Genomic DNA, 20,911 nt, shown 5'->3' with positions numbered 1-20,911 from the left:
TGACTGTCGGGCAGTCATATGTAGACAGATTGAAACTGATTTGTGTAGCCTTTGGGGAGGGAACAGACTGCAGTGAAGAATAAAAAGTTAAACTCGCGCTACAATCTTTGCCTCACTTGGTTACACCCATAAGGTTTGTTAAGTGTGGCCGCAGCGCTGTACGGTGAATGTAACTCTGTATCTGATCCATTCGTATGACATGTATGGCTTGTAACATTTGATCGTTTTTTGGCATTAAAGCCTGTTTTTATATGTAACCAAATCTCTATTTCCCAAGGTAATTTACACTGAGGGGTTCTGGTCGGGTCCTGAAACTGGTTAACGTACCTGGGTTGTGCACAGAGATAAAAATGAATGAAATCCAACAGAACCCACCCAGAACCTGCAGGACAATGACTCTTAAAAGCAGAAGGTTGCTCTGACTTAATTCAATGGCTTGCAGTGACTCATATGTGGAAAACTACAACAGCAACAACTTATAAGGCTTTCGAATTGGGCTTCTTTTCTGCTTCTATGATTAAGGATTTCCTTGTCTAGTCTGCCAGTTAAGCTACATTCTCATGTTTTGATAAATTTGTACTCGCACCATTACTTTCCAGATGATATACTGAACAAAATAAAAGGCTTGGAATGTTGTTTTATGACTTAACCACAGCTTTGTCTCCCGACTCGTCTCCTGTGCAAAATTAAACATTTCCTGTAGTTTTTGATACATTATGGAAACATAACTTAAGAAATAGTTGTCAGGTTTTAACCGTAGGTTCCCCACATTGTTGAAATTGACTTTCAATTGTCAGCGTAGTCTAGGAGTATTTCACATTTTTTTCAGCATCTGGACTTATTTAGATTAGCAATGTTTCTTTTTCTCTCAGCTATATCAGATCATTTATATTTCTACATGTATAACTTGTGAATTTGTCAAACACAGAACAGAGTACAGTAGATTAAATGCAGACCTTCAATAAGCACAGTTTGCTATTTTTATTTTGTTTGTAGAAAGATCCAAAACAGAGGATTTAGTAACTTTGTGTCACAACTAACCTGGAAAATTATGCAAACAAATTTCACATTTTCCAGACTTTTTAAGGCTGCAGTGAAACCCTGCACGATCTATTCAATATTTTTGAAAAGTAAAATATGATCTAAGCCATTAAAAAGCAATAATATTTCACAGTGTGCATCCTACCTTGCTCTCTTTCATGATGGCGGTTCCCGGAATGAGCATGCCAAGCAGAGCACATAGCGATAAACTGAACTACTCCCCTGGCCCGCCATCAAACAACATCCCTTCCAGCCTAAAACAAAATATCCGCTAACTTCAAAAGGTTTTTACAGAAAGGGGTGAAATCTAAAACTCAGCTAAAGCCCGATAACTGTGTTGTCACCCAGGTCGCACAAACTTCAGTTCTGAAAGTCACAGGCCGGAGCTCTGGTTCCAATAATAGAGCCGAGATGTTTGGCAGCAATAACACGGCTCTGTGCGGTCAGGTGATAACAAGGGGAACAACATTTTGCCAGACACTATACATGTGCTAAACTAATATTAGACCACTCAGTTTCAGAGCAAAGATCAGACCTGGAAGACAATCCTGTTGCTAGAGGTTAGTCAGAAACTTTAGAAAGTCACATAGCAGAGCAGTAAAACTGAGCCCTGACAGTGGGAACTGGATCGACTTTAACAAACTCTTACTTCAGCACTGAAGAGCTGGGCGACAACACATCAGCAGGCACCAACTCAGCGGCGGATTTTGGAGCAGAAGTCGTAGGTTGAGATGCACCGCTCGGAGGTTTTGTCACCAGAACCTCGTCGTCTGAGGAATTATCCTCGGATGCACCGAGGAAGAACTTCAGACGCTCCCTCGCCGCAGCCCTTGGGCTCAGCATCGGTGGGACGGTGTTTGCGGGTTTCTGGGTGGTCTGCAGCGGCAGTGGCTGCCATGAATTTACCTTAAGGGAGGCCTGCAGAGGATCAGGCTCTGCTCTTTTGGCTGAAACATCTGCAGACTCACTGCTGAATTTGGATTTGGGAGCAGCTGTCGACAGGGAACGTTGGCGTGAACGGGAGCTGCTCTCTGCAGTAGAGACGTACTCCTCTTCTGACTTCTTGTTTGACCTATGCATCGCTGCTGTTTTGGTTTTATTTATCCATAGCAATATTAATATCCAGATGACCGCCAAAGCTGGAAGCAGGAACATTTAAAGACATCCTCCTGAGGCTGCAAGGAGGACAAGATGGAGATAATCAAATGAGAGGAAAGGTTTAGTCTGATTTCATCGTAATTAAATTAATTTGTAATTCATAATTAATTGTCATAATTAAACAGGAATCGTCATCGTCCAGCCCTAAGACTCCATCACTAACTCACACGAGCCACCTTTTGAAGATATTTTCTGTCATTTGTAATTTATTTTTCTGAAAAGAAAGTGTGGAAAAAATCAATTAAACCTGGCAATTGAAACTAAATCTGAGACTTTATTTTTAAGCCCGCCCTATATATGAGAACTTAGCTCTAGTTTCAGCTGTGTGTCTACATTCACTCACAATAAAATGAATTATGGTTATGATAATTGTCACAGAGATGCAGAATCAGTCGTGTCTTATGTCCTTGTCTTAGACTTCAAGTGAACTGAGAAAACTCTGGTTTTTCTAGCTGTATTTGCTTCTGTTTACGACCCTAATCTGAAGAGATTTCCTTTGAAGAGATAAGGAGGTTCTCATATTAGTCCATTTCATGTGAGCAGGAGTGATAATGAAAAGCTGTAGCCTCTTCCCTGTTTATCAGTGGGGGTATGTGTCTCTGAATGGCAGCAGGATCTGAAAGGAGACGTTTCCCAACCATGCGGGTCCAGTAAACAGGCTGCTCTAGACAGCTGACATGGGAGCTAAGTGTGGCTGCTCAAAGTGGGCCAAAGGTCAACTCTGAGAGGAGAACGGAGATCACACAAACTGTGGTTACCATGACTTGGATGGTCCAAGTTAAAAAATAAATAAATGTATTTTAAATGAATTACAGCAATTTAAAAAAAAAAAACTGTGAAGATTGTTGCGAGGGTAAACAAGAAGGTGTTAGCCCTCTCTGTTAATATCGGCATCACATGAGTGTTTCTTTAAACACGTTTAATTTCTAAGTGACAATGAAAGTCTTAACGAAGCGAAACAGCGGCTAGTTCCTGTACATTTTGTTAGCCAACATTGAAATTAAGTGATGTTACCGTTCAATTAAACAGAGGTTAGCTCCATGCTGACCTCAACAGACAGTAATACAACATATCAGACAGCTGTGTCTTGTCGTCTGCGGGCTGATTTATGTTTATATCCACAATCTGACTCGTACTTTGTCGAATTATGAGCTTAAAAATAAACACCACAAATGCCTATTTTTCAACGTGATAACAGTGCTAACATTAAAGGTGAAATGGTATGGTTACAAAGTGATCAGTCATAGATAGCAGTACATTTTGATCATTTACTTTCACTGCAACAAAAAAATAAGCAATTCTGCTAGCTGCTAGTTTCGCGAAATATTACGGTAAGTAACTGATTTGAAACTCATAGTTTATAAGTATAACTTTATAAAACTTTGACACGTTTTTATTGTTTTTTTTTTTTTTTTACCGAAAAGAAATAATTTTTGTTTAACTGGGTGGGGAGAAATAAGGGGCCTCTCAGCGAAACCCGCTAGCCACACGTTTATCGTTTCCCAAGCCAGATGCAGACGTGAATGTCACCTACCAACAGTCACCGGCGTGTCCTCCTCTGTCCGCCCGGGTCAGCTCCTCCTTCTCCCGACAGGGATAGTAAAGCAGTCCCGTGGAGAGAAGCCTCAAGCTCCCCCCGGAAGCTTAGTCCTACAAAGATTGTTTATATATACAACACGTCTCACTGTTAAAGTGTTCAGTCTGACCATCAGATGCTACAGGAGCGTACTCCTAAGAATCTGGTTGATATTCATGACCTGATTTGCCATCCTATTTTTATACACTTGTTATGCTCTACCAAATTATGACGTCGGAACACTAATATTAAAGACAGTAAATCTACTTTATTCTATTATATACTACAGCATTTTTGTAATAAATAAACTTTAATCACACCGGCGCATAGAATTTGTTCAACGTGAATCATCTTCTTTAAATACAGGATCTTTGTTGTTTCTCCTCCGCTCTCGCGGCAACTGCACTAACGCGCCAAAAGAAGAAAACCTAAATGGTGTCACAACAGCGTTAACAGAGGAAGAAAGAAAGCCAACGTTTAAAACTACTGCATATATTTTCCAATGTGACAAACGTTGTTTAAACCTCGGGATTTAGGGTTTAGCTGATTACTTGCCTTGTTTACTGCCAGAGACAAAACGTCATAAGATGGTTTTGCAGAACAGCGGACGATACAAATCGGACAGGGGCCAAAGTGGAGCAAACCAAGAAAACCAGTAAGTTTTCCCTCAAGTTGTCTGCCATAAATATAGCGAACTAACACTAGTGAAGTTGGTGTCTCAAAAAAAAAACCTGACATTAAAATTGTTGCGTGTTTGAATCAGGGATGATGGATCCTCCATGTCGGCGCTCAAGCGGCTGGAGCGCAGCCAGTTCACCGACGACATGGACGCCCGCTTCGGCTTCGACAGGATGAAGGAGCCCGGGGAGAAAACGGGCTGGCTGATCAACATGCACCCTGTGAGTCCACACACTTCCTTAAGTGGATCAGATTGATCTCCATACGAGACACTGAACAGGTGATACTCGTGTGTTTTTATAGACGGAGATCCTGGATGAAGACAAAAGGATGATCAGTGCCGTGGACTATTATTTTATCCAGGAGGACGGGAGCAGATTTAAGGTGTGTGCTCATTAAAAAAAAAAACATCATCTAGTAATATTTGGCTAAAGTTTCACACAACTCAGCTTATCTATATTTTGTCAGGTTGAACAGCTAAGAGTTTTGATTGCCGTGTGTTTATTTCTGCTCTGCAGGTGGCTCTTCCCTTCAAGCCTTACTTCTACATAGCTACTAAAAAGGTAGGTTTGTCAGTAATCTTGGTGTTTAGTCTCGTAACCCTGCATATTAAGAACACTAAGAGTATCTTATTTCCAGAACTGTGAGAGAGAGGTCATCTCATATTTGTCCAAGAAGTTCCAAGGAAAAGTGGCGAAACTTGAAATTCTCCCAAAGGAGGACTTGGACCTGGTGAGAGCTTCTGTTTTATCTTTGTAGCATTCAGACAATAGAAAGAATGAAAATTTAACTCGGAAGGCTTGCTCTCCCCAGCCGAACCATCTAGTTGGACTGAAGAGAAGCTACATCAAGCTGTCATTCAACACCGTGGATGATCTAGTCAAAGTCAAGCGTGAGATTTCTCCAGCCGTGCGCAAGAACAGAGAGAGGGAGCAGTCCAACGACGCCTACACATCAATGTTGTCGAGGTAACAAAAATCCATTATGCAAGTCCTGAGGGCTTCATGTTGATGCCTTGCTGATGGCGTCGTGTGTCTCAAAGTGCTCTGTCAGGAGGCAGCGTGATCTCAGCCGAAGAGGACGGGACGTTTAAGAGTATCGCCGATCAGCTGGACAACATCGTGGACATGAGAGAGTACGATGTCCCTTATCACGTCCGAGTGTCCATCGACCTCAAGATCCATGTGGTGGGGATACATTTCTCTCATGTCTGTGTCTTAAAGGTTTAGTCACTGTTTACTCTAATTGGTACCGGTTCTGCTTTACTCAGGCTCACTGGTACAACGTCCGATACCGAGGCAGCGCCTTCCCTCCAGAGATTGTGCGACGAGACGATCTGGTGGAGCGCCCGGTGTGTAGATGTTATTTATGTTGGACAACGTTGATAGCCGTATATGCTGCCAGAACATTTACCTTACGCTCTGCTCGTGTTTTTATGCTTTTAGGACCCAGTTGTTTTGGCTTTCGACATCGAAACCACCAAACTTCCTCTGAAATTCCCAGACGCAGAGACGGATCAGATTATGATGATCTCCTATATGATCGACGGACAGGTTGGTGCAATTCTTCGCTTTGGCTTTTCCTGTTGTTTGTGTTGTTTCTGACAGCTCTAATTTATTTCCTTCAAGGGCTTTCTAATCACGAATAGAGAGATTGTCTCCGAGAACATCGAGGATTTTGAGTTCACCCCCAAGCCAGAATATGACGGACCTTTCACAGTTTTTAACGAGGATGACGAGGTTGGTGAATTTTAGTTGTAAAAATAAACATTGTTTTTTTTATTATTATTATTATTATTATTATTATTATTATTTATTATTTATGGTTTAGGTTGTGTGTGGTTTTTATTTCTGTCTTATTCATTGTTTTTAGTAGCTGTGTTCTATTTTGGATATTTAAAGTATCTTCCAGTATTGAATTAAATTTTATTAGTTTTTGAGTGGGCAAACTTGCACTATCACGCTATTATCAATAACAATAGTTGAAAATGATATTGTCTTTTTGAAAATGATTTCAAAAAGACAATATTATCGCTTATCGCAATAAGTTCTGGGGCAATCTCATGTTGAGATCAAATTGCGCTGTTTGCTGCACTGGGTTTTATTTGGGTGTATCAGAGTTTAGGGGGTTAAATAGAAATGTTTGTCACACTTGTTAGATTTCACACACAGCATTGTTTTGGTTTACTAAAACAAGCATGTATTTTCAACAATAGATGTGTAGTAACTTGCTAAATGACTCTGGTTGCAGGCTGCTCTCATCCAGAGGTGGTTCGATCACGTTCAAGAAACAAAGCCGAACATCTTTGTAACCTATAACGGAGACTTTTTTGACTGGTGAGCCGGGTTATGCTTACATCTAAACTCCACCAGACTGAAGCGAGGATTTGCATTACACTTAAATTTTATGGTTAATTTTAAGAAACATGCAAAACCATCAGAACCATCAGCTTGTTTTTTTTTTCTTCTCTGTAGGCCTTTTGTTGAGACTCGTGCGGCGCTCCATGGACTGAGCATGCACAAGGAAATCGGTTTCCAGAAGGACAACCAGGGAGAGTATAAATCCAGCCAGGCCATCCACATGGACTGCCTCAGGTGGGAACTATCCAGACACTCATAAAACATTAAAGTTGAGGGACGGGTTTGTCATGTTTCCGTTCTGCTTCTTTTCTGCATCAGGTGGGTAAAAAGGGACAGCTACTTGCCTGTAGGAAGTCACAACCTGAAGGCAGCAGCCAAGGCTAAACTGGGCTACGATCCGGTGGAGCTGGACCCAGAGGAGATGTGCCGAATGGCAACTGAGGAACCACAGGTACGGAAACAGATTGGGTTACTTAAATTGCTTTTTGAAAAGGCATTTGGATGTTCTGATTTTTTATTTAAATGTTTTTTGTATCTCTATATAAGACATTAGCAACCTACTCTGTGTCAGACGCTGTGGCCACATATTACCTCTACATGAAATATGTTCACCCCTTCATCTTCGCCCTGTGCACCATCATCCCCATGGAGCCTGATGAGGTTTGTCTCCTCGTTTCCTGTTGTGATAATAACAATAATAATACAGCTTTTAATGAGTATCTGTTTCTTACAAAGCCTGTTTTTCCTGTGAACAGGTGCTGCGTAAGGGTTCAGGCACCCTGTGCGAAGCCTTGCTCATGGTGCAGGCGTTCCATGCCAACATCGTCTTCCCCAACAAGCAGGAGCAGATCTTTAACAAGCTGACGGACGACGGCCACGTCCTGGACTCTGAGACTTACGTGGGCGGCCATGTGGAGGCGCTGGAGTCTGGAGTTTTCCGCAGCGACATCCCCTGTCGCTTCAAGATGGTGAGTCTGGGCCCTCTTTTCTTTCTGCAGCGGTTCTTTGCATGAAGACGTGACGGTCCGGTTTGATGTGTCCACAGAACCCAGCTGCCTTCGACTTTCTGCTTCAAAGAGTCGAGAGGACAATGCGTCACGCCGTCGAAGAGGAAGAAAAGATTCCTCTGGAGCAGGTTACCAACTTTAATGAGGTATGTGATTTCATTTTTTTCTCTAATTTTTATTGTGTAAATCATCACTTTCATCTTTATCTCATAAACTGTGATGCCTTTATAGGTTTGTGGTGAAATCAAAAAGAAGCTAACTTCTTTGAAGGATGTCCCAAACAGGATCGAATGCCCCCTCATCTACCATCTGGACGTCGGGGCCATGTACCCCAATATCATTCTCACAAACCGTCTGCAGGTAGACATTTAAAAAGCTTTAAAAAGATAGTATTTACTGTAGAAACGGGTGAGATTTAGTGTCTTATGTATATTTTTTTTCCTTCTAGCCATCAGCTATGGTTGATGAGGCCACATGTGCCGCCTGTGACTTTAACAAACCCGGAGCCACCTGCCAGAGGAGGATGGCTTGGCAGTGGAGAGGAGAAATCAGTAAGTCAGCCACACGTTGTCTCTTTACAATCACAAACCTCAATGTACTTTGTTGGCCTTTTATTTAACAGGCCAACACAAAGCTGAACCTTGAAATTCAAAGGTTGTTGAAGCATAGCTTTGAAAATGAAGTTCAAATAAATCTGTATACATGCACCTCTATTCAACGTACCTTAGTCAACGCCTCGTTAAGCTTCCCATTGCTGCGGTTACAGCTGACCATCATTTGTAGTGTTTTATACATCAACAGACTAACTTTTTTGCCAGTTTTATAGATTTTTAAGACGATGCCAATTACGTCTGTGATGGTGGGGAAGTGAAGTCACCATCCTTAACATATTTTTCTTTTTTAGTTTAAGAATGTTTGCCAGGCTCTTGTATTTCCTGATTGTTCTGAAAACATGAGAAAATTGCCTTAGGAGTGCTTAAAAAGTGATTTAATTCGACATCGTAAAAGCTGTAAGATCCCTTGAATTTTAAAAAAGGTTCATTTACTTATAAAAACAACCTGCATCTCTTGTCAGTGCCTGCAAGCCGCAGTGAGTTTCACCGCATCCAGCAGCAGCTGGAGTCGGAGAAGTTCCCACCTCTGTTCCCCAACGGCGCCCCTCGGGCGTTCCACACTCTGAACCGGGAGGAGCAGGCAAAACACGAGAAGAAACGGCTGGCAGGTAGGGCCTGCTGGGGGCTCACTTGAGGTAGACTTTGGTTTTAAGAAGCATTAATACCTGATATCTGCTCTTGTATCAGACTACTGCAAGAAGGCCTACAAGAAGACTCACGTCACGCGGCTTGAGGAGCGAGTTACCACCATCTGTCAGAGAGAAAACTCCTTCTACGTCGACACAGTCAGAGCTTTCAGGGATCGCCGTTATGAATTCAAAGGACTTCACAAAGTGTGTTCTGTATTTTTAAATAATAAAATAAATCAAGGTTGTTAATTAGTATTGTTTTACTAAAACTTGTCTTTTTGTTTCGCTACAGGTTTGGAAGAAGAAGCTGTCAACAGCTCAGGACAATGGAGATGCTGCTGAGGTGAAGCGCTGCAAAAACATGGAGATCCTGTACGAGTCTCTGCAGCTGGCCCACAAATGCATCCTTAACTCTTTCTACGGCTACGTCATGAGAAAAGGGTAGGCAAGCAGTGAAACATCCACTTCTGCTGCAGTGAACCGTGATTTTGCTGCTGCAGGCCTGATGCTGTCTCTCTGTCTCAGGGCGCGCTGGTACTCCATGGAGATGGCTGGCATCGTGTGCTTCACCGGAGCTAACATCATAACTCAGGCCAGAGAACTTATCGAACAAATAGGGTGAGTGATTTGTGTAAAACGTATGTATTTTTGATTGACCGTGTATATAGTCACTACAAATATAATTTTTTTTTGGCACTTTTATTCTGTGATATGAGAACTCCATTATGTTGTTTAAAGAATTACTTGGGTTTGTCAGAAAGTAGCTCATTGTCGCTGTTTTTCTCATTTTGTGTGCAACCCAGGAGGCCTCTGGAGCTGGACACTGACGGGATCTGGTGTGTCCTCCCCAACACCTTCCCTGAGAACTTTGTGGTAAAAACCAGCAATGATAAAAAACCCAAAGTGACCATCTCTTACCCGGGGGCAATGCTCAACATCCTGGTGAAGGAGGGATTCACCAACGATCAGTACCACGAGCTGGTCGACCCCGCCTCGCTAACTTACAACACCCGGTCAGAGAACAGCATCTTCTTCGAGGTGGACGGGCCGTATCTGGCGATGATTCTGCCCGCCTCCAAAGAGGAAGGGAAGAAGCTGAAGAAGAGGTAAGCTCGGTGTAATTTTGGGGGTTATTTCCTTCCTTGAAATTGAATTTGCTTTGTTAAAGGCTCCCCCGCTTCTTGCTTAGGTATGCCGTGTTTAACGAGGACGGCTCGTTGGCTGAGCTCAAAGGCTTCGAAGTGAAGAGGAGAGGAGAGCTTCAGCTCATTAAGATTTTTCAGTCCTCTGTGTTTGAGGCGTTCCTCAAAGGCACCACTTTGGACGAGGTCTACGCGTCGGTGGCCAAGGTGGCCGACTACTGGCTGGATGTGCTTTACAGCAAGGTGGACGCATGCAGTCAAGCGTCTTGGATCAGGGTAGATCGGGATCGCGCTGACGTCACCGTTTCTCTCTGCAGGCCGCCAACATGCCGGATGCGGAGCTGTTCGACCTGATCTCGGAAAACCGCTCGATGTCCAAGAAGCTGGAGGAATACGGCGAGCAGAAGTCCACGTCCATCAGCACGGCCAAGAGGCTGGCCGAGTTCCTGGGAGATCAGATGGTGAAAGATGCTGGTCTGAGCTGTCGCTACGTCATCTCCCGGAAACCAGAGGGTTCCCCGGTCACAGAAAGGTGGGGCAGGAACGCAGCCGCTTTGTTCGTGACACCATGCAGAAGAAACATCATCATGAAATACTTCTGTACACCTAAGAGTGTCTGGATACAGTATAAATGTAGTTTATAGTGGCTAGAATATGGAGAAGCACACCTTTATCAGGATTGACTTGCAAAAGTTTTCATAACCCTTAGTCATACTGTTGTAAGATTTTGAATATTTTGCTCCGTCACTAAATATGTTTTTGCTCACAAAAAGTGAAAAGCTGTTTTCTTAAAACTCTCTGTGAATGACAGCCTGTTCTCCCATAAGTGAAAGATCTGAGCTCAACTCTATTAAACACCTTCTCCACATTTCCCCTTCAGGGCCATTCCTCTCGCCATCTTCCAGGCTGAGCCCAGCGTGAAGAAACATTTCCTCCGGAAGTGGCTGAAGATGCCCAGCCTGCATGACTTAGACATCCGCTCTGTGAGTCCCACAATCATTTTTCATTAAAAGCCTAAAATCTCCCTCAGTTTCCTGAGTTCTGCTCGTTGACATTTAATATCTTATGCACTCATTTCCAGATCCTCGATTGGAGCTATTACATCGAGAGGTTGGGCAGTGCAATCCAAAAAATTATCACCATCCCTGCAGCGCTGCAGCAAGTAAGTCATTTTTCTGAAACGAACAACTCGTTAAATATGTCTTAAATTTCTCCAGAGATCAATTTTAATGACCTCTGTTAATTACAAGGTGAAGAATCCAGTTCCCAGAGTGAGGCATCCTGACTGGCTCCACAAGAAACTCCTGGAGAAAAACGACATCTATAAGCAGAAGAAAATCAGTGAACTGTTCACCAGTGAGGGCAAGAGACAGGTAGCTTCAGAAAGATGCTTCTGAAACTTTAAACACAAACAGCTTCATCTGCGTAAATATTTTGTGCGCACGTTTCTTCACAAGTAATGTTTTTTTCCACCTCTCTCACAGATTGCCCATCAGCCCCTGGAGGCTGACCAAGCTGCAGACATGGAGGACTTTGGGGCGGCGCCTCGACCCCTGCAGCCCGCCATCCTCATCAGCACCAAGAGGAAGCGGGCTTCTCAAGGAGGGGACAGCCAGGTGGAGTCCCAGGATGTGGAGCTCACGCAGTCCTGGAGGGAAATCCTGGGACCTCCACCTCCAATGGGAAAATCGCGGGTAGGACGCCTAGAATTTATCTCCTGTTCATTTTAAACGGAACGGCGTTCATTTTTTCCCAATTTCGTCTAATCTGCGTCTGCTTTTTGCTTCTTGTTTTATTAACAACCCCAGGAGGAGCGACTGGTGTGGCTGCGCTATCACAAGAAAAAGTGGGAGCTGCAGCTGAGGCAAAGGAAGGAGAAGAAGAAGAGGAGGAAGCTGCTGGACGGAGAACCGCAACCGGTCGGAGGAGGAGTCATTAGAGGTGGCCCCAGCAACGGGCTGGGAAGCTTCCTGCGGCGGACAGCGCGCAGCATCCTGGACATGCCGTGGCAGATTGTGCAGGTGGAGAAAAATCATCTTTTCTTAGTCTCACATTTGCTCTTTGTCACGTTTGGTGATGTCACGTTGCAAATAAATAAATTAAAAGTTTACAGCTTTATGCCTGTTAATCCCTTGCAAAGAACAGTAATTTCAGTGACATTATTACTAAATGTGAGACGATGTACGTCAGATTGCAGAGACAAACCACCCTGGTCTGTATAAGCTGTGGGCTGTGATTGGAAATGATCTTCACTGCATGAAGCTCAACATCCCGCGCGTCTTCTACGTCAACCAGAAAGTCCCAAAACAAGACGAAGGAGGAGTTGCGTACAGGAAGGTTCGCATTATCCCGTTTAAAAAAAAAACAAAAAAAAACAAGTCGCAAAGTGAAGGTCAGTTAGAAAATCATCTGCATCTTTAGGTGAACCGCATGTTGCCTCGCTCCAACATTGTGTACTACCTGTATGAGTACTCAGTGCCAGAGGACATGTATCAGAACCACATCAATGAGATAAACGCTGACCTCTCCGCACCGGACATTGAAGGAGTCTACGAAACACAGGTTCCGTGTTCATTAAATTCTCTTCACACTTTAAAGTCTACTTCCTCATGAACTGCAAATTCATGCTGATTTTTCTGTGAAACCAGAACGTAACACAGATTCTGCTCCTCATCGTTGTGTCAGGTCCCCCTGCTGTTCCGTGCGCTGGTGCAACTGGGATGTGTGTGCATGGTAAACAAGCACATTGTGAGGGATCTGGCCGGCAGGGAGACCGACTCCTTCGATCTGGACCATCTGGAGATGAGATCTCTGGCCCAGTTCAGCTACCTGGAACCTGGTAGGTTCTGTTTGAAGATGCCACCAAACGTTAAAAGTGGTGTTTGGTGAAGGGGGTCGTGTGAGTTTTTAGATGTTAGTAACCCCTGGATCACTAATAGGATTTTGCAGGATATCTTTTTTTTATTATTCTGCCTGTACATTTATTTATCTGACTTATATGACAGGTTGTATAATCTTGTTTTATTTGTAATCTGATTGCCACTTTTGTTCATCACTGTTGTGTTTGCGTTGCTCTCAGGAAGCGTTCGCCACATGTACCTGTACCATCACAGCCAAGGTCAGAAGGCTCTGTTTGGCCTCTTCATCCCCTCTCAGCGCAAAGCCAGCGTCTTCATCCTGGACACGGTAAGAACAACAGGATTCTTCTATTTTTCACACAGATCTGAAAGTTTCTCAAGCAGCCACATCAGCTACAGGTTGATGTTTTGTTTTTTTTTTTACCTCAGTTATTATTTTAACTTTTACTTCCACTGCTAACACTCTCATGCGTCGCTCTTGGTTACGTTTAGTAAAGTCTTAGGTTTTGTTGCAAATTTGCGATTCCAGGTCAGAAGCAACCAGATGCCCAACCTGAGTAACGTCTACACCGCCGAGCGCACCGCCCTCCTGGAGAAGACGTCAGAGGAGCTTCTGCCTCCAGAAAAACACACCTTCGAGGTTCGAGCTGAAAATGACATCAAGGCCATCTCCCGAGCTCTGCAGCGCATACTGCTGAACTACAAGGTAAAATGCACTAATAGTACATTAATAAAACTGTTTGTTTTAATAAATAGGCTCGGTGCTGAAATCAAAAACCTTCTAGCTTTCTCAAATATAAGAATTTCACAAGTTCAAATTCTGTCTTCAAGTGTTTAAAAAGTCACCCTGGTCACCCAACTTTGCAAAAGTTTTGCAAAGAAAGTCTTAACAACACAACTGTTTACGTCTATTTTTTTAATAAGAAAAATCTAAAAAAAACTCATACCAGAGGTGGTGACTCGAACTTGAGTCACAACAAGAAAAAAGTTATACAGATGTGAGACTTAAGTCTTGTTGAAAATCTTTACTTCAAGCTGACATGTAATCTACAGGCTGCAATGTGGACAAAAACAATCACTGTTTGTTTCTGTATTTACTGGTTTTTCAACGTTACAGTGTAGTTTATAAGATGGTATCTGTTTCGGTACAAATTTAAAGATCAAATAAAGTAACTTGCTTTCACAAAACACTGTTTTCCTTAAGAGTTGCAGAAATTCATGGATTGATTTGAAACAGTTTCCCAATATTATCTCATGACTTACTTTTGATGAGAAATTGTTTCAGAGACTTTACCTTGGACTTCCACATGGAAAAAATTGCATTTCTGACTAGTACTTCAGCAACTCTGAATCTGTTTTCTTTGCCAGAACATTTCATCCATCCCAATCAGAAGCTGAAACTTTTAGCTGTTCATTAATATGTTCAGGTTAGGGGACTTACAGGTTTCTTTGTGTGGTTTTTCCAGGATGAGCGACGGGGACCCACCCTCATTGCTGTGCAGTCTAACTGGGAGCTGCAGCGGCTGGCAGCAGGGATGCCTGTGCTCGAGGAGTTCCCAGTGGTTCCAGTTCACGTTGTGGACGAGATCAACTACAATGTGCTGGACTGGCAGCGGCACGGAGCCCGACGCATGATCCGCCATTACCTCAACCTGGACAGCTGCCTGTCGCAGGCTTTTGACATGGCCAGGTGTTAATAACTAGAAGCTTTTTCACCATTTATTGTAAATTACTCTTGCACAATTTGTAGATGATGAAATAACGGCTCCTGGTTTTTAGATATTACCACCTTCCTGTGGGGAACCTGCCTCAGGATGTGTCCATCTTCGGCTCAGACCTGTTCCTGGCGAGACACCTGCGGAAACACAACCACCTGTTGTGGCTTTCTCCCACAGCGAGACCAGACCTCGGAGGAAAAGAGGCCGACGACAGTCGTTTGGTCATGGAAAATGACGAGAAGGGCTCAGTGGAGATAAACGCTCAGGGATGTTACTCCACAGGTACACAAACACCCACGCTTTCACAGGAATGGACGGGAACGCTTTCACGCCTTTCATTTCTGCTAGTTTGCCATCTGCTCGCTTCTTTCCACCAGCGTGCGTGGAGCTGGACCTGCAGAGCCTGGCGGTGAACACAATCCTCCAGTCGCAGCACGTCAACGACATGGAGGGCGGAGCCAGTCTGGGCGTCAGCTTTGATGTGATCCAGCAGGCCTCGCTGGAGGACATGATGTCAGGAAACCAGGGCGCCAGCGCTCTCGCTAGCTACGACGAGACGGCGCTCTGCTCCAACACCTTCAGGTGCGTAAACGAGTTAGGGGGGCAAAACTTTTGAGTCGTTTTCCCTCACTGTGGTCTTCGTGTTTTCTGTGCAGGATCTTAAAGAGCATGGTGGTCGGGTGGGTGAGGGAGATCACACAGTACCACAACGTGTACGCAGACAACCAGGTGATGCACTTCTACCGCTGGCTGCGCTCTCCGAGTTCTCTGCTCTACGACCCGGCGCTGCATCGCACCCTGCACAACATGATGAAGAAGGTGTTTCTGCAGTAAGTCTCACAGCAGTTTTGCCACCTAACGAGACATTAATCTGGTCTCAAATTACAAAAACAAATCCCAGACATATGTCTATTTTACTTAAAATATTATGATCATAATAATAATAATGATCAAAAACCAGGCTTTACAGTTCAAAAGATGTCTAAAATATTTGCTCGACCTTATTTATGTGTACTTTCATGTTATTTTAGCAACTAATATAGTTCCACATGTTGTCATTCATATTCTATGTTAATTTAATCCTTGTTGGTTTGGTGCATCATGCAAATGGCAGAGGTTTCTAGTCCATCATTGGACAACAATGTCCAATGATGAACTACGCACCAAGGCAGCTAACTATGCACACACTCATTCATATGAGGGCAATTAAGAGAAGCCAATAAAGTTAAAATATATGTTTTTGGAAAACGAGAAAAAACCAACAGGCCCCTTCGTAAACGTCACACAGAAGAGCCTCAGCAGGAATTTAATAACTGTCCCTGCCAGCCTGCATTAGTACAACTACCTGTGAAATACTGCATGTACATGTAGGCAGGGAATCTAAAGAAAAAACATGTTAAACATAATAAAGATATGCCATCATAAACATGTTATTTGGGTTCTTCTGCCCTTTTGTGTGCTTTTAATCTTCATCCTTGTCTTTCTCCCGTCAGGCTGGTTGCAGAGTTCAAACGTCTGGGATCGACTGTGGTGTACGGGAACTTCAACAGGATCATCTTGTGCACAAAGAAACGAAGGATAGACGACGCTATCGCCTATGTGGAATATATCACCAACAGGTCAGACATTCACATTTAATGGTTTTTTACAGTATTTAAAATTCTAGGTAAAAACAGCCCCTTGCAAATGTGTTTCTATCCACTGAACAGGCTTTAGTCAGTCTGTGTGGATAGCAGCTCATGACTAAAGCGTGGTTTGACTGGAACCATTTCATTGTAGCTCTGTGCATCTATTATTGTCATTATGTTTATCCTTTTCAGTCTTTAAGGAGCTGTTTTTGCAGAAATACTCTTGCTTGGCTAAGCTAAACAAGAGCACTATCTCAGTGGAGTAAACGATTGTTTGATACACTTTTAGACGTATAAATTGCACACTGAGCGATGATGGAGAGAAGAACTCTCCTTTATCTGGAAGGAGCCTCTTAATACTCAGTTGTAATATTTTCTCAATAACTAAAAGTGCAAAAACTTATTTAAAGGTTGTATATTTTTGTTTCTTAATCTCTGTCTTTAAGTGATGGAAATCTTGGTCAATCTGCTTCTCTTCTAGCATACATTCGAGAGAAATCTTCCACTCTCTGTCCATCTCCTTCTCACGTTGTTGGGAGTTCCTGTTGTGGATGGACCCGTCTAACTACGGCGGTGTGAAAGGAAAACTGCCTTCCAGCGTCTTGTACGGAGAGGTGAGATGTTCATGTAACTTTGTTTTATCTTAATTCAGACCTTATCACGCTTTCAAGAAACCTTTTATGAAATTAATTTCTCATCCTATTAACCAGGAAAGGAGGATTAATGAGTTTGATTCTTTTTTTTCTTTCCGTAGCCATTCCTGTTCAGTACTCGGGAGCCTTCCAAGTATCTTAAACATCACATGTCCAAATACCTCAAATGAAAAAAATGTCAAACACTAAATGAATATATAAGCCACTCTAAGTATAAATTCATGGACTTATTCATTTAAAAAGGGCAAACTCATGTCCTTCTTTTGTTGTGTTAAAGACTAAAACGGCAAAAATAAAAAATGGTGAAGGAGTAAGACCAAGACCCAAAGTTAGCTCTCCAGTATCAATGTTTAGTTGATCTTCATGTGTAGAAAATACTGTGCCCCATAAAATAGTTTCATTTTAAAAACTATCCTAGCTAACTATGAGTCTTCTTTCCGTAACAACTTCCACTTTCCGTAACAACTTCCACAACGAAGAGTGTTGCTGTCTGGTCACTGATCGGAAGAAGATTTGAGTTTTGAGTTTGGCCACTATTTTTTTTACAACAGAAAATGTTTTGCACTCCTTAAGCTTAAAGGTCATGACCTTTGACATGATTAACAATGATGTGGTGTTTTTTTATTTTTGTTTTTTAGGAAGGAGCCAAACAGAAGAAAAGAAAACAAGGAGAGGAAGATGAAGAGGGCAGCGAAGATGAAGATGAGGATAATGCTGAGGAAGATGATGGCGATGCAGAGACCGACGAGGTTGAAGAGCTGATTGAGAGCAACTGGAATGTCATGCATTATCTCCCCCAAACAGCCTCCTGTCAGAAATACTTCCTCACGATTGTGTCTGGTAAAACGAAAACAAACATCTACGCATATAAGTGTGTTCCCTCTTGAACTTTGAATCTATTTAAGCAATTCCCCCTTTTCCATCCCAGCCTACATAGCTGCAGTTTACCACAGCATGAAAGAGGAGCTGAGACGTAATGCTCCTGGAGCAACGCCAGTCAAGAGGCGCGCAGGCAGCCAGGCTTCCCAGCAGGCAGTCGGGGACTTGAGTGCGCTTCCTGGTAAGAGTCCGTTCAGGAGGCAGCTTCAGTTACTAAAGACTCGATTAATTTCTCAAGATGCCTCATTTCCTTTCCTTCAGGAATGATCTCCTTCTCCCAGGAGTATGTGGCCAGCGAGCTGACGCAGAACATTTTCACCATCACCCAGAAGATCCAGAAAAAGGTGACCGGGACCAGGAGTGTAACCCAGACCTCAGAGATGTTTCCTGTCCTGCCCGGCTCCCATCTGACGCTCAACAATCCGGCGCTGGAGTTCGTCAAATATGTCTGTCAGGTGGGCTGAGTACCACGATGTCTGCAGTGCAGACATTTCTTTGAAAACTTCTCTCACGGGATTCCAAAGGACTGGAAACGTGACACTTAATAGGATTTTTTTTTTTTGTCCCATTTTATTTTTCATGGTCTAAGACATAAGAATTGTGCACTTCTTAAAAATGAGATTTTTTTTTACATTTTATTTTATTTAGATAGTGTCCTTTTGTCTTTGTGTGCCAAACTAAAACTCTTATTTTAGTGTTTTAGTTTTTTGTGGAGATTTTACAAATGTTAAATAAAACTAAGGTCAGTTTCACATGGTAGTTTATTCTCAAGGCCATTTTTTAATTTTTGCTGTAGTTCCTGCAAACACTCACTTTTTTTTAAATAAACGAAATAAGTGTCAATGATTACAATCTGATTATCAAGTCCAGATTTTATAGTGTTTCAATTATTAAAATGACCTGAATGAGTTTAGATGCCAGAAAAGCAGTAGAATACCCTTTTGAAATACTTCCCTACCTATATTATACTAAAATATCCAGAATGATTTGAAAACTAACATAAAAAAAAATGAAAAATTAAGCCTAAAAACTGACATTTTCAAATAGAAAATCTGAGGGAGCTTTGCTCTCATTTATTACTGAATAATGAGAAATACACCGACAACACATTTATTGACCTTCTTCTCTGCCTTTTACATCTTCAGGTCCTTTCACTTGATGCCAACATCGTGAATCAGGTGAACAAACTGAAGAGAGACCTCCTGCGTCTCGTGGATGTCGGAGAGTTTTCGGAGGAGGCCCAGTTTCGTGACCCCTGCAACTCCTACATACTGCCAGAAGTCATCTGTCACCACTGCAACTTCTGTCGGGACCTCGACCTCTGCAAGGACCCGACTGTGGCACAGGTATGTAGTGCCTGCCGCACTGGTAAATTACAGATTTGTAACATTTGCAGCTGGGGAGGCTAAAATCTGGAAGGACTTTGTTATGGTCTTAGGATGGGTCAGTCTTACCTCAATGGTTCTGCTCAAATTGCCAAATGCAATATGAAACTGAGTCTATTGAGACGGCCCTGGTGGATGCTCTGCAGAAGAAACTTATGAGCTACACTCTGCAGGATCTGGTGAGTAAAACGTGCAAAATCAAGCAGCCTCGGCTCAACTCCGGTTAGACTTTTTTTCTTTTTATATATACATATATATAAAACTCTAGTTTTTATGTTATATCAGGAGCCCCATTAGTAGATGTTTTTCTTGTTTTTTATGATTATATTTTTGGTAATCAATTTGAATAAAAGGTTACCCTGGGGACAGATATAATATCTGTCTGTCTAATCAAAGTACTCATGCTCCCCAAACTGTTGAGCCAGTAAAGCGTCTGCGTGTTTGACTCATTTCTCACTTGAATCCTTTTGACAACATAAATGTGATTTTTAGGTCTGCACCAAATGCAAAGGGGTAAAAGAAGCCAACATGCCCATTTACTGCGCATGTGCCGGAAACTTTGACCTCACCTTCTCAGCCAAGGTTTCAGATCTCAGACATGTTTAACAATTTGAACCAGTTCTGAATTGCACAATGAGCCCTATTGATGCTGATCTTTTTCCTTTTTAAAGAGCTTCTCCGAGCAGACGGCAGTGTTTCGGAACATAGCCTCCCACTACAACATGAGATTCCTGGAGGAGACCATCGACTGGCTGCTTGAGATGAGCCCTCAGATCAGCCAGAGCAGGCACTGAAACGGGACGCAGAGCGACGATTCCTTCCTCAGTTCAACACTGAGAGCTGAAACCAGTGCAGCTCAGCAGCTGTCAAATCAGGTTTTGTGATTATTGATCCCATAATCAATAATCATAAGGACTATTTGCTAGCAAGGAGAAGCAGGTGGAGTGTAAATATGGTTAAATTCTTGTCCATTTCTCAGTTGAATTTATATATTTGTATGAATCTCAGATAGTCAAAAAATAAATAAATAATACTTGAATGTTTGAATTTTCTGTAGCCTTTCTCTGCTTTTTACTTTTCCAAGAATGAAGAGCGTGTAATCTTTCCAAGCACCATCTGCTGTGTTAACTTTTGTATTTTCACTGTTACTTTTCTTTTTTGCTTTATGCTTATTTTAAGACTTCTACACTCTAACCGCTCAAAACCAAAAATAAAATTGTGTGTGTGGATTTAAACACACACCAGCACTTTCAAATTCTCTGTTAATATTTATTTGTTGGTCTTTTAACAAATTTATTTTAAAAGTATCAACATATCAGAACCAAAATATAGTGAAAGATTAGTGTTTTAAATTGTATCCTTTAAAGGATCATCATGTCTGCTTTTGGTTCATTCACATCAAACTTTGAGTGTGTATGTTTGGGAGAAAAACAAAAAGCTTAAAACTAAAAGTGACATTTCTGTGTGTTTTTATCAGAAGTTGCTCTGTGAAATAAAATGAACGCTGACTTTTGAGGAAATGTTTAATAGAGGATAAATAATACAGGTGTCTGAAAAGAGCGTTGAACACAACAACGTGTCTCGG

General features: G+C 42.4%; 2 protein-coding genes across 4 annotated transcripts in view; one reads left to right on the top strand and one right to left on the bottom strand.

The window, feature by feature from the left end:
* Positions 1-3,848, bottom strand: part of acacb (acetyl-CoA carboxylase beta) — a 28,017-nt gene extending 24,169 nt beyond the window's left edge. For 2 of the 3 annotated variants that reach the window (XM_008418723.3, XM_008418724.3), the window contains exons 1-2: positions 3,734-3,848; positions 1,691-2,216 (exon numbers count right to left, since the gene is read on the bottom strand). In XM_008418723.3, coding sequence (XP_008416945.1) covers positions 1,691-2,196 — 506 coding nt within the window. In that variant the 5' untranslated portion in view covers positions 2,197-2,216; positions 3,734-3,848. Of the gene's footprint in view, positions 1-1,186; positions 1,608-1,690; positions 2,217-3,733 lie in introns of those variants that run through there. The other variant, XM_008418726.3, reaches the window with a different exon arrangement.
* Positions 3,849-3,967: 119 nt separating this feature from the next.
* On the top strand, positions 3,968-20,581 carry pole (polymerase (DNA directed), epsilon). The gene is made up of 48 exons (XM_008418728.3): positions 3,968-4,430; positions 4,539-4,674; positions 4,757-4,837; positions 4,972-5,016; positions 5,093-5,185; positions 5,267-5,421; positions 5,496-5,640; positions 5,724-5,804; positions 5,899-6,006; positions 6,082-6,192; positions 6,704-6,789; positions 6,928-7,047; positions 7,132-7,264; positions 7,360-7,473; positions 7,569-7,781; positions 7,859-7,966; positions 8,052-8,180; positions 8,269-8,371; positions 8,896-9,042; positions 9,122-9,267; positions 9,356-9,504; positions 9,589-9,681; positions 9,867-10,169; positions 10,253-10,448; positions 10,523-10,737; positions 11,086-11,188; positions 11,287-11,367; positions 11,456-11,578; positions 11,690-11,899; positions 12,014-12,226; positions 12,396-12,542; positions 12,627-12,767; positions 12,891-13,044; positions 13,285-13,391; positions 13,593-13,769; positions 14,530-14,753; positions 14,843-15,063; positions 15,159-15,363; positions 15,438-15,611; positions 16,275-16,400; positions 16,891-17,023; positions 17,701-17,902; positions 17,991-18,122; positions 18,203-18,396; positions 19,087-19,287; positions 19,380-19,505; positions 19,819-19,908; positions 19,998-20,581. Exons 1-48 carry the CDS (start codon positions 4,363-4,365, stop codon positions 20,118-20,120), a joined length of 6,885 nt encoding a protein of 2,294 aa, XP_008416950.1. The 5' UTR covers positions 3,968-4,362; the 3' UTR covers positions 20,121-20,581.
* The last annotated feature ends 330 nt before the right edge of the window (positions 20,582-20,911 follow it).

Source organism: Poecilia reticulata, chromosome 9, assembly GCF_904066995.2.
Source record: "Poecilia reticulata chromosome 9, P_reticulata-male-v2, whole genome shotgun sequence".
Taxonomy (NCBI): Eukaryota; Metazoa; Chordata; class Actinopteri; order Cyprinodontiformes; family Poeciliidae; genus Poecilia; species Poecilia reticulata.
The sequence above is the reverse complement of the archived record's forward strand: the minus strand, read 5'-3'. Positions and strand labels throughout refer to the sequence as shown.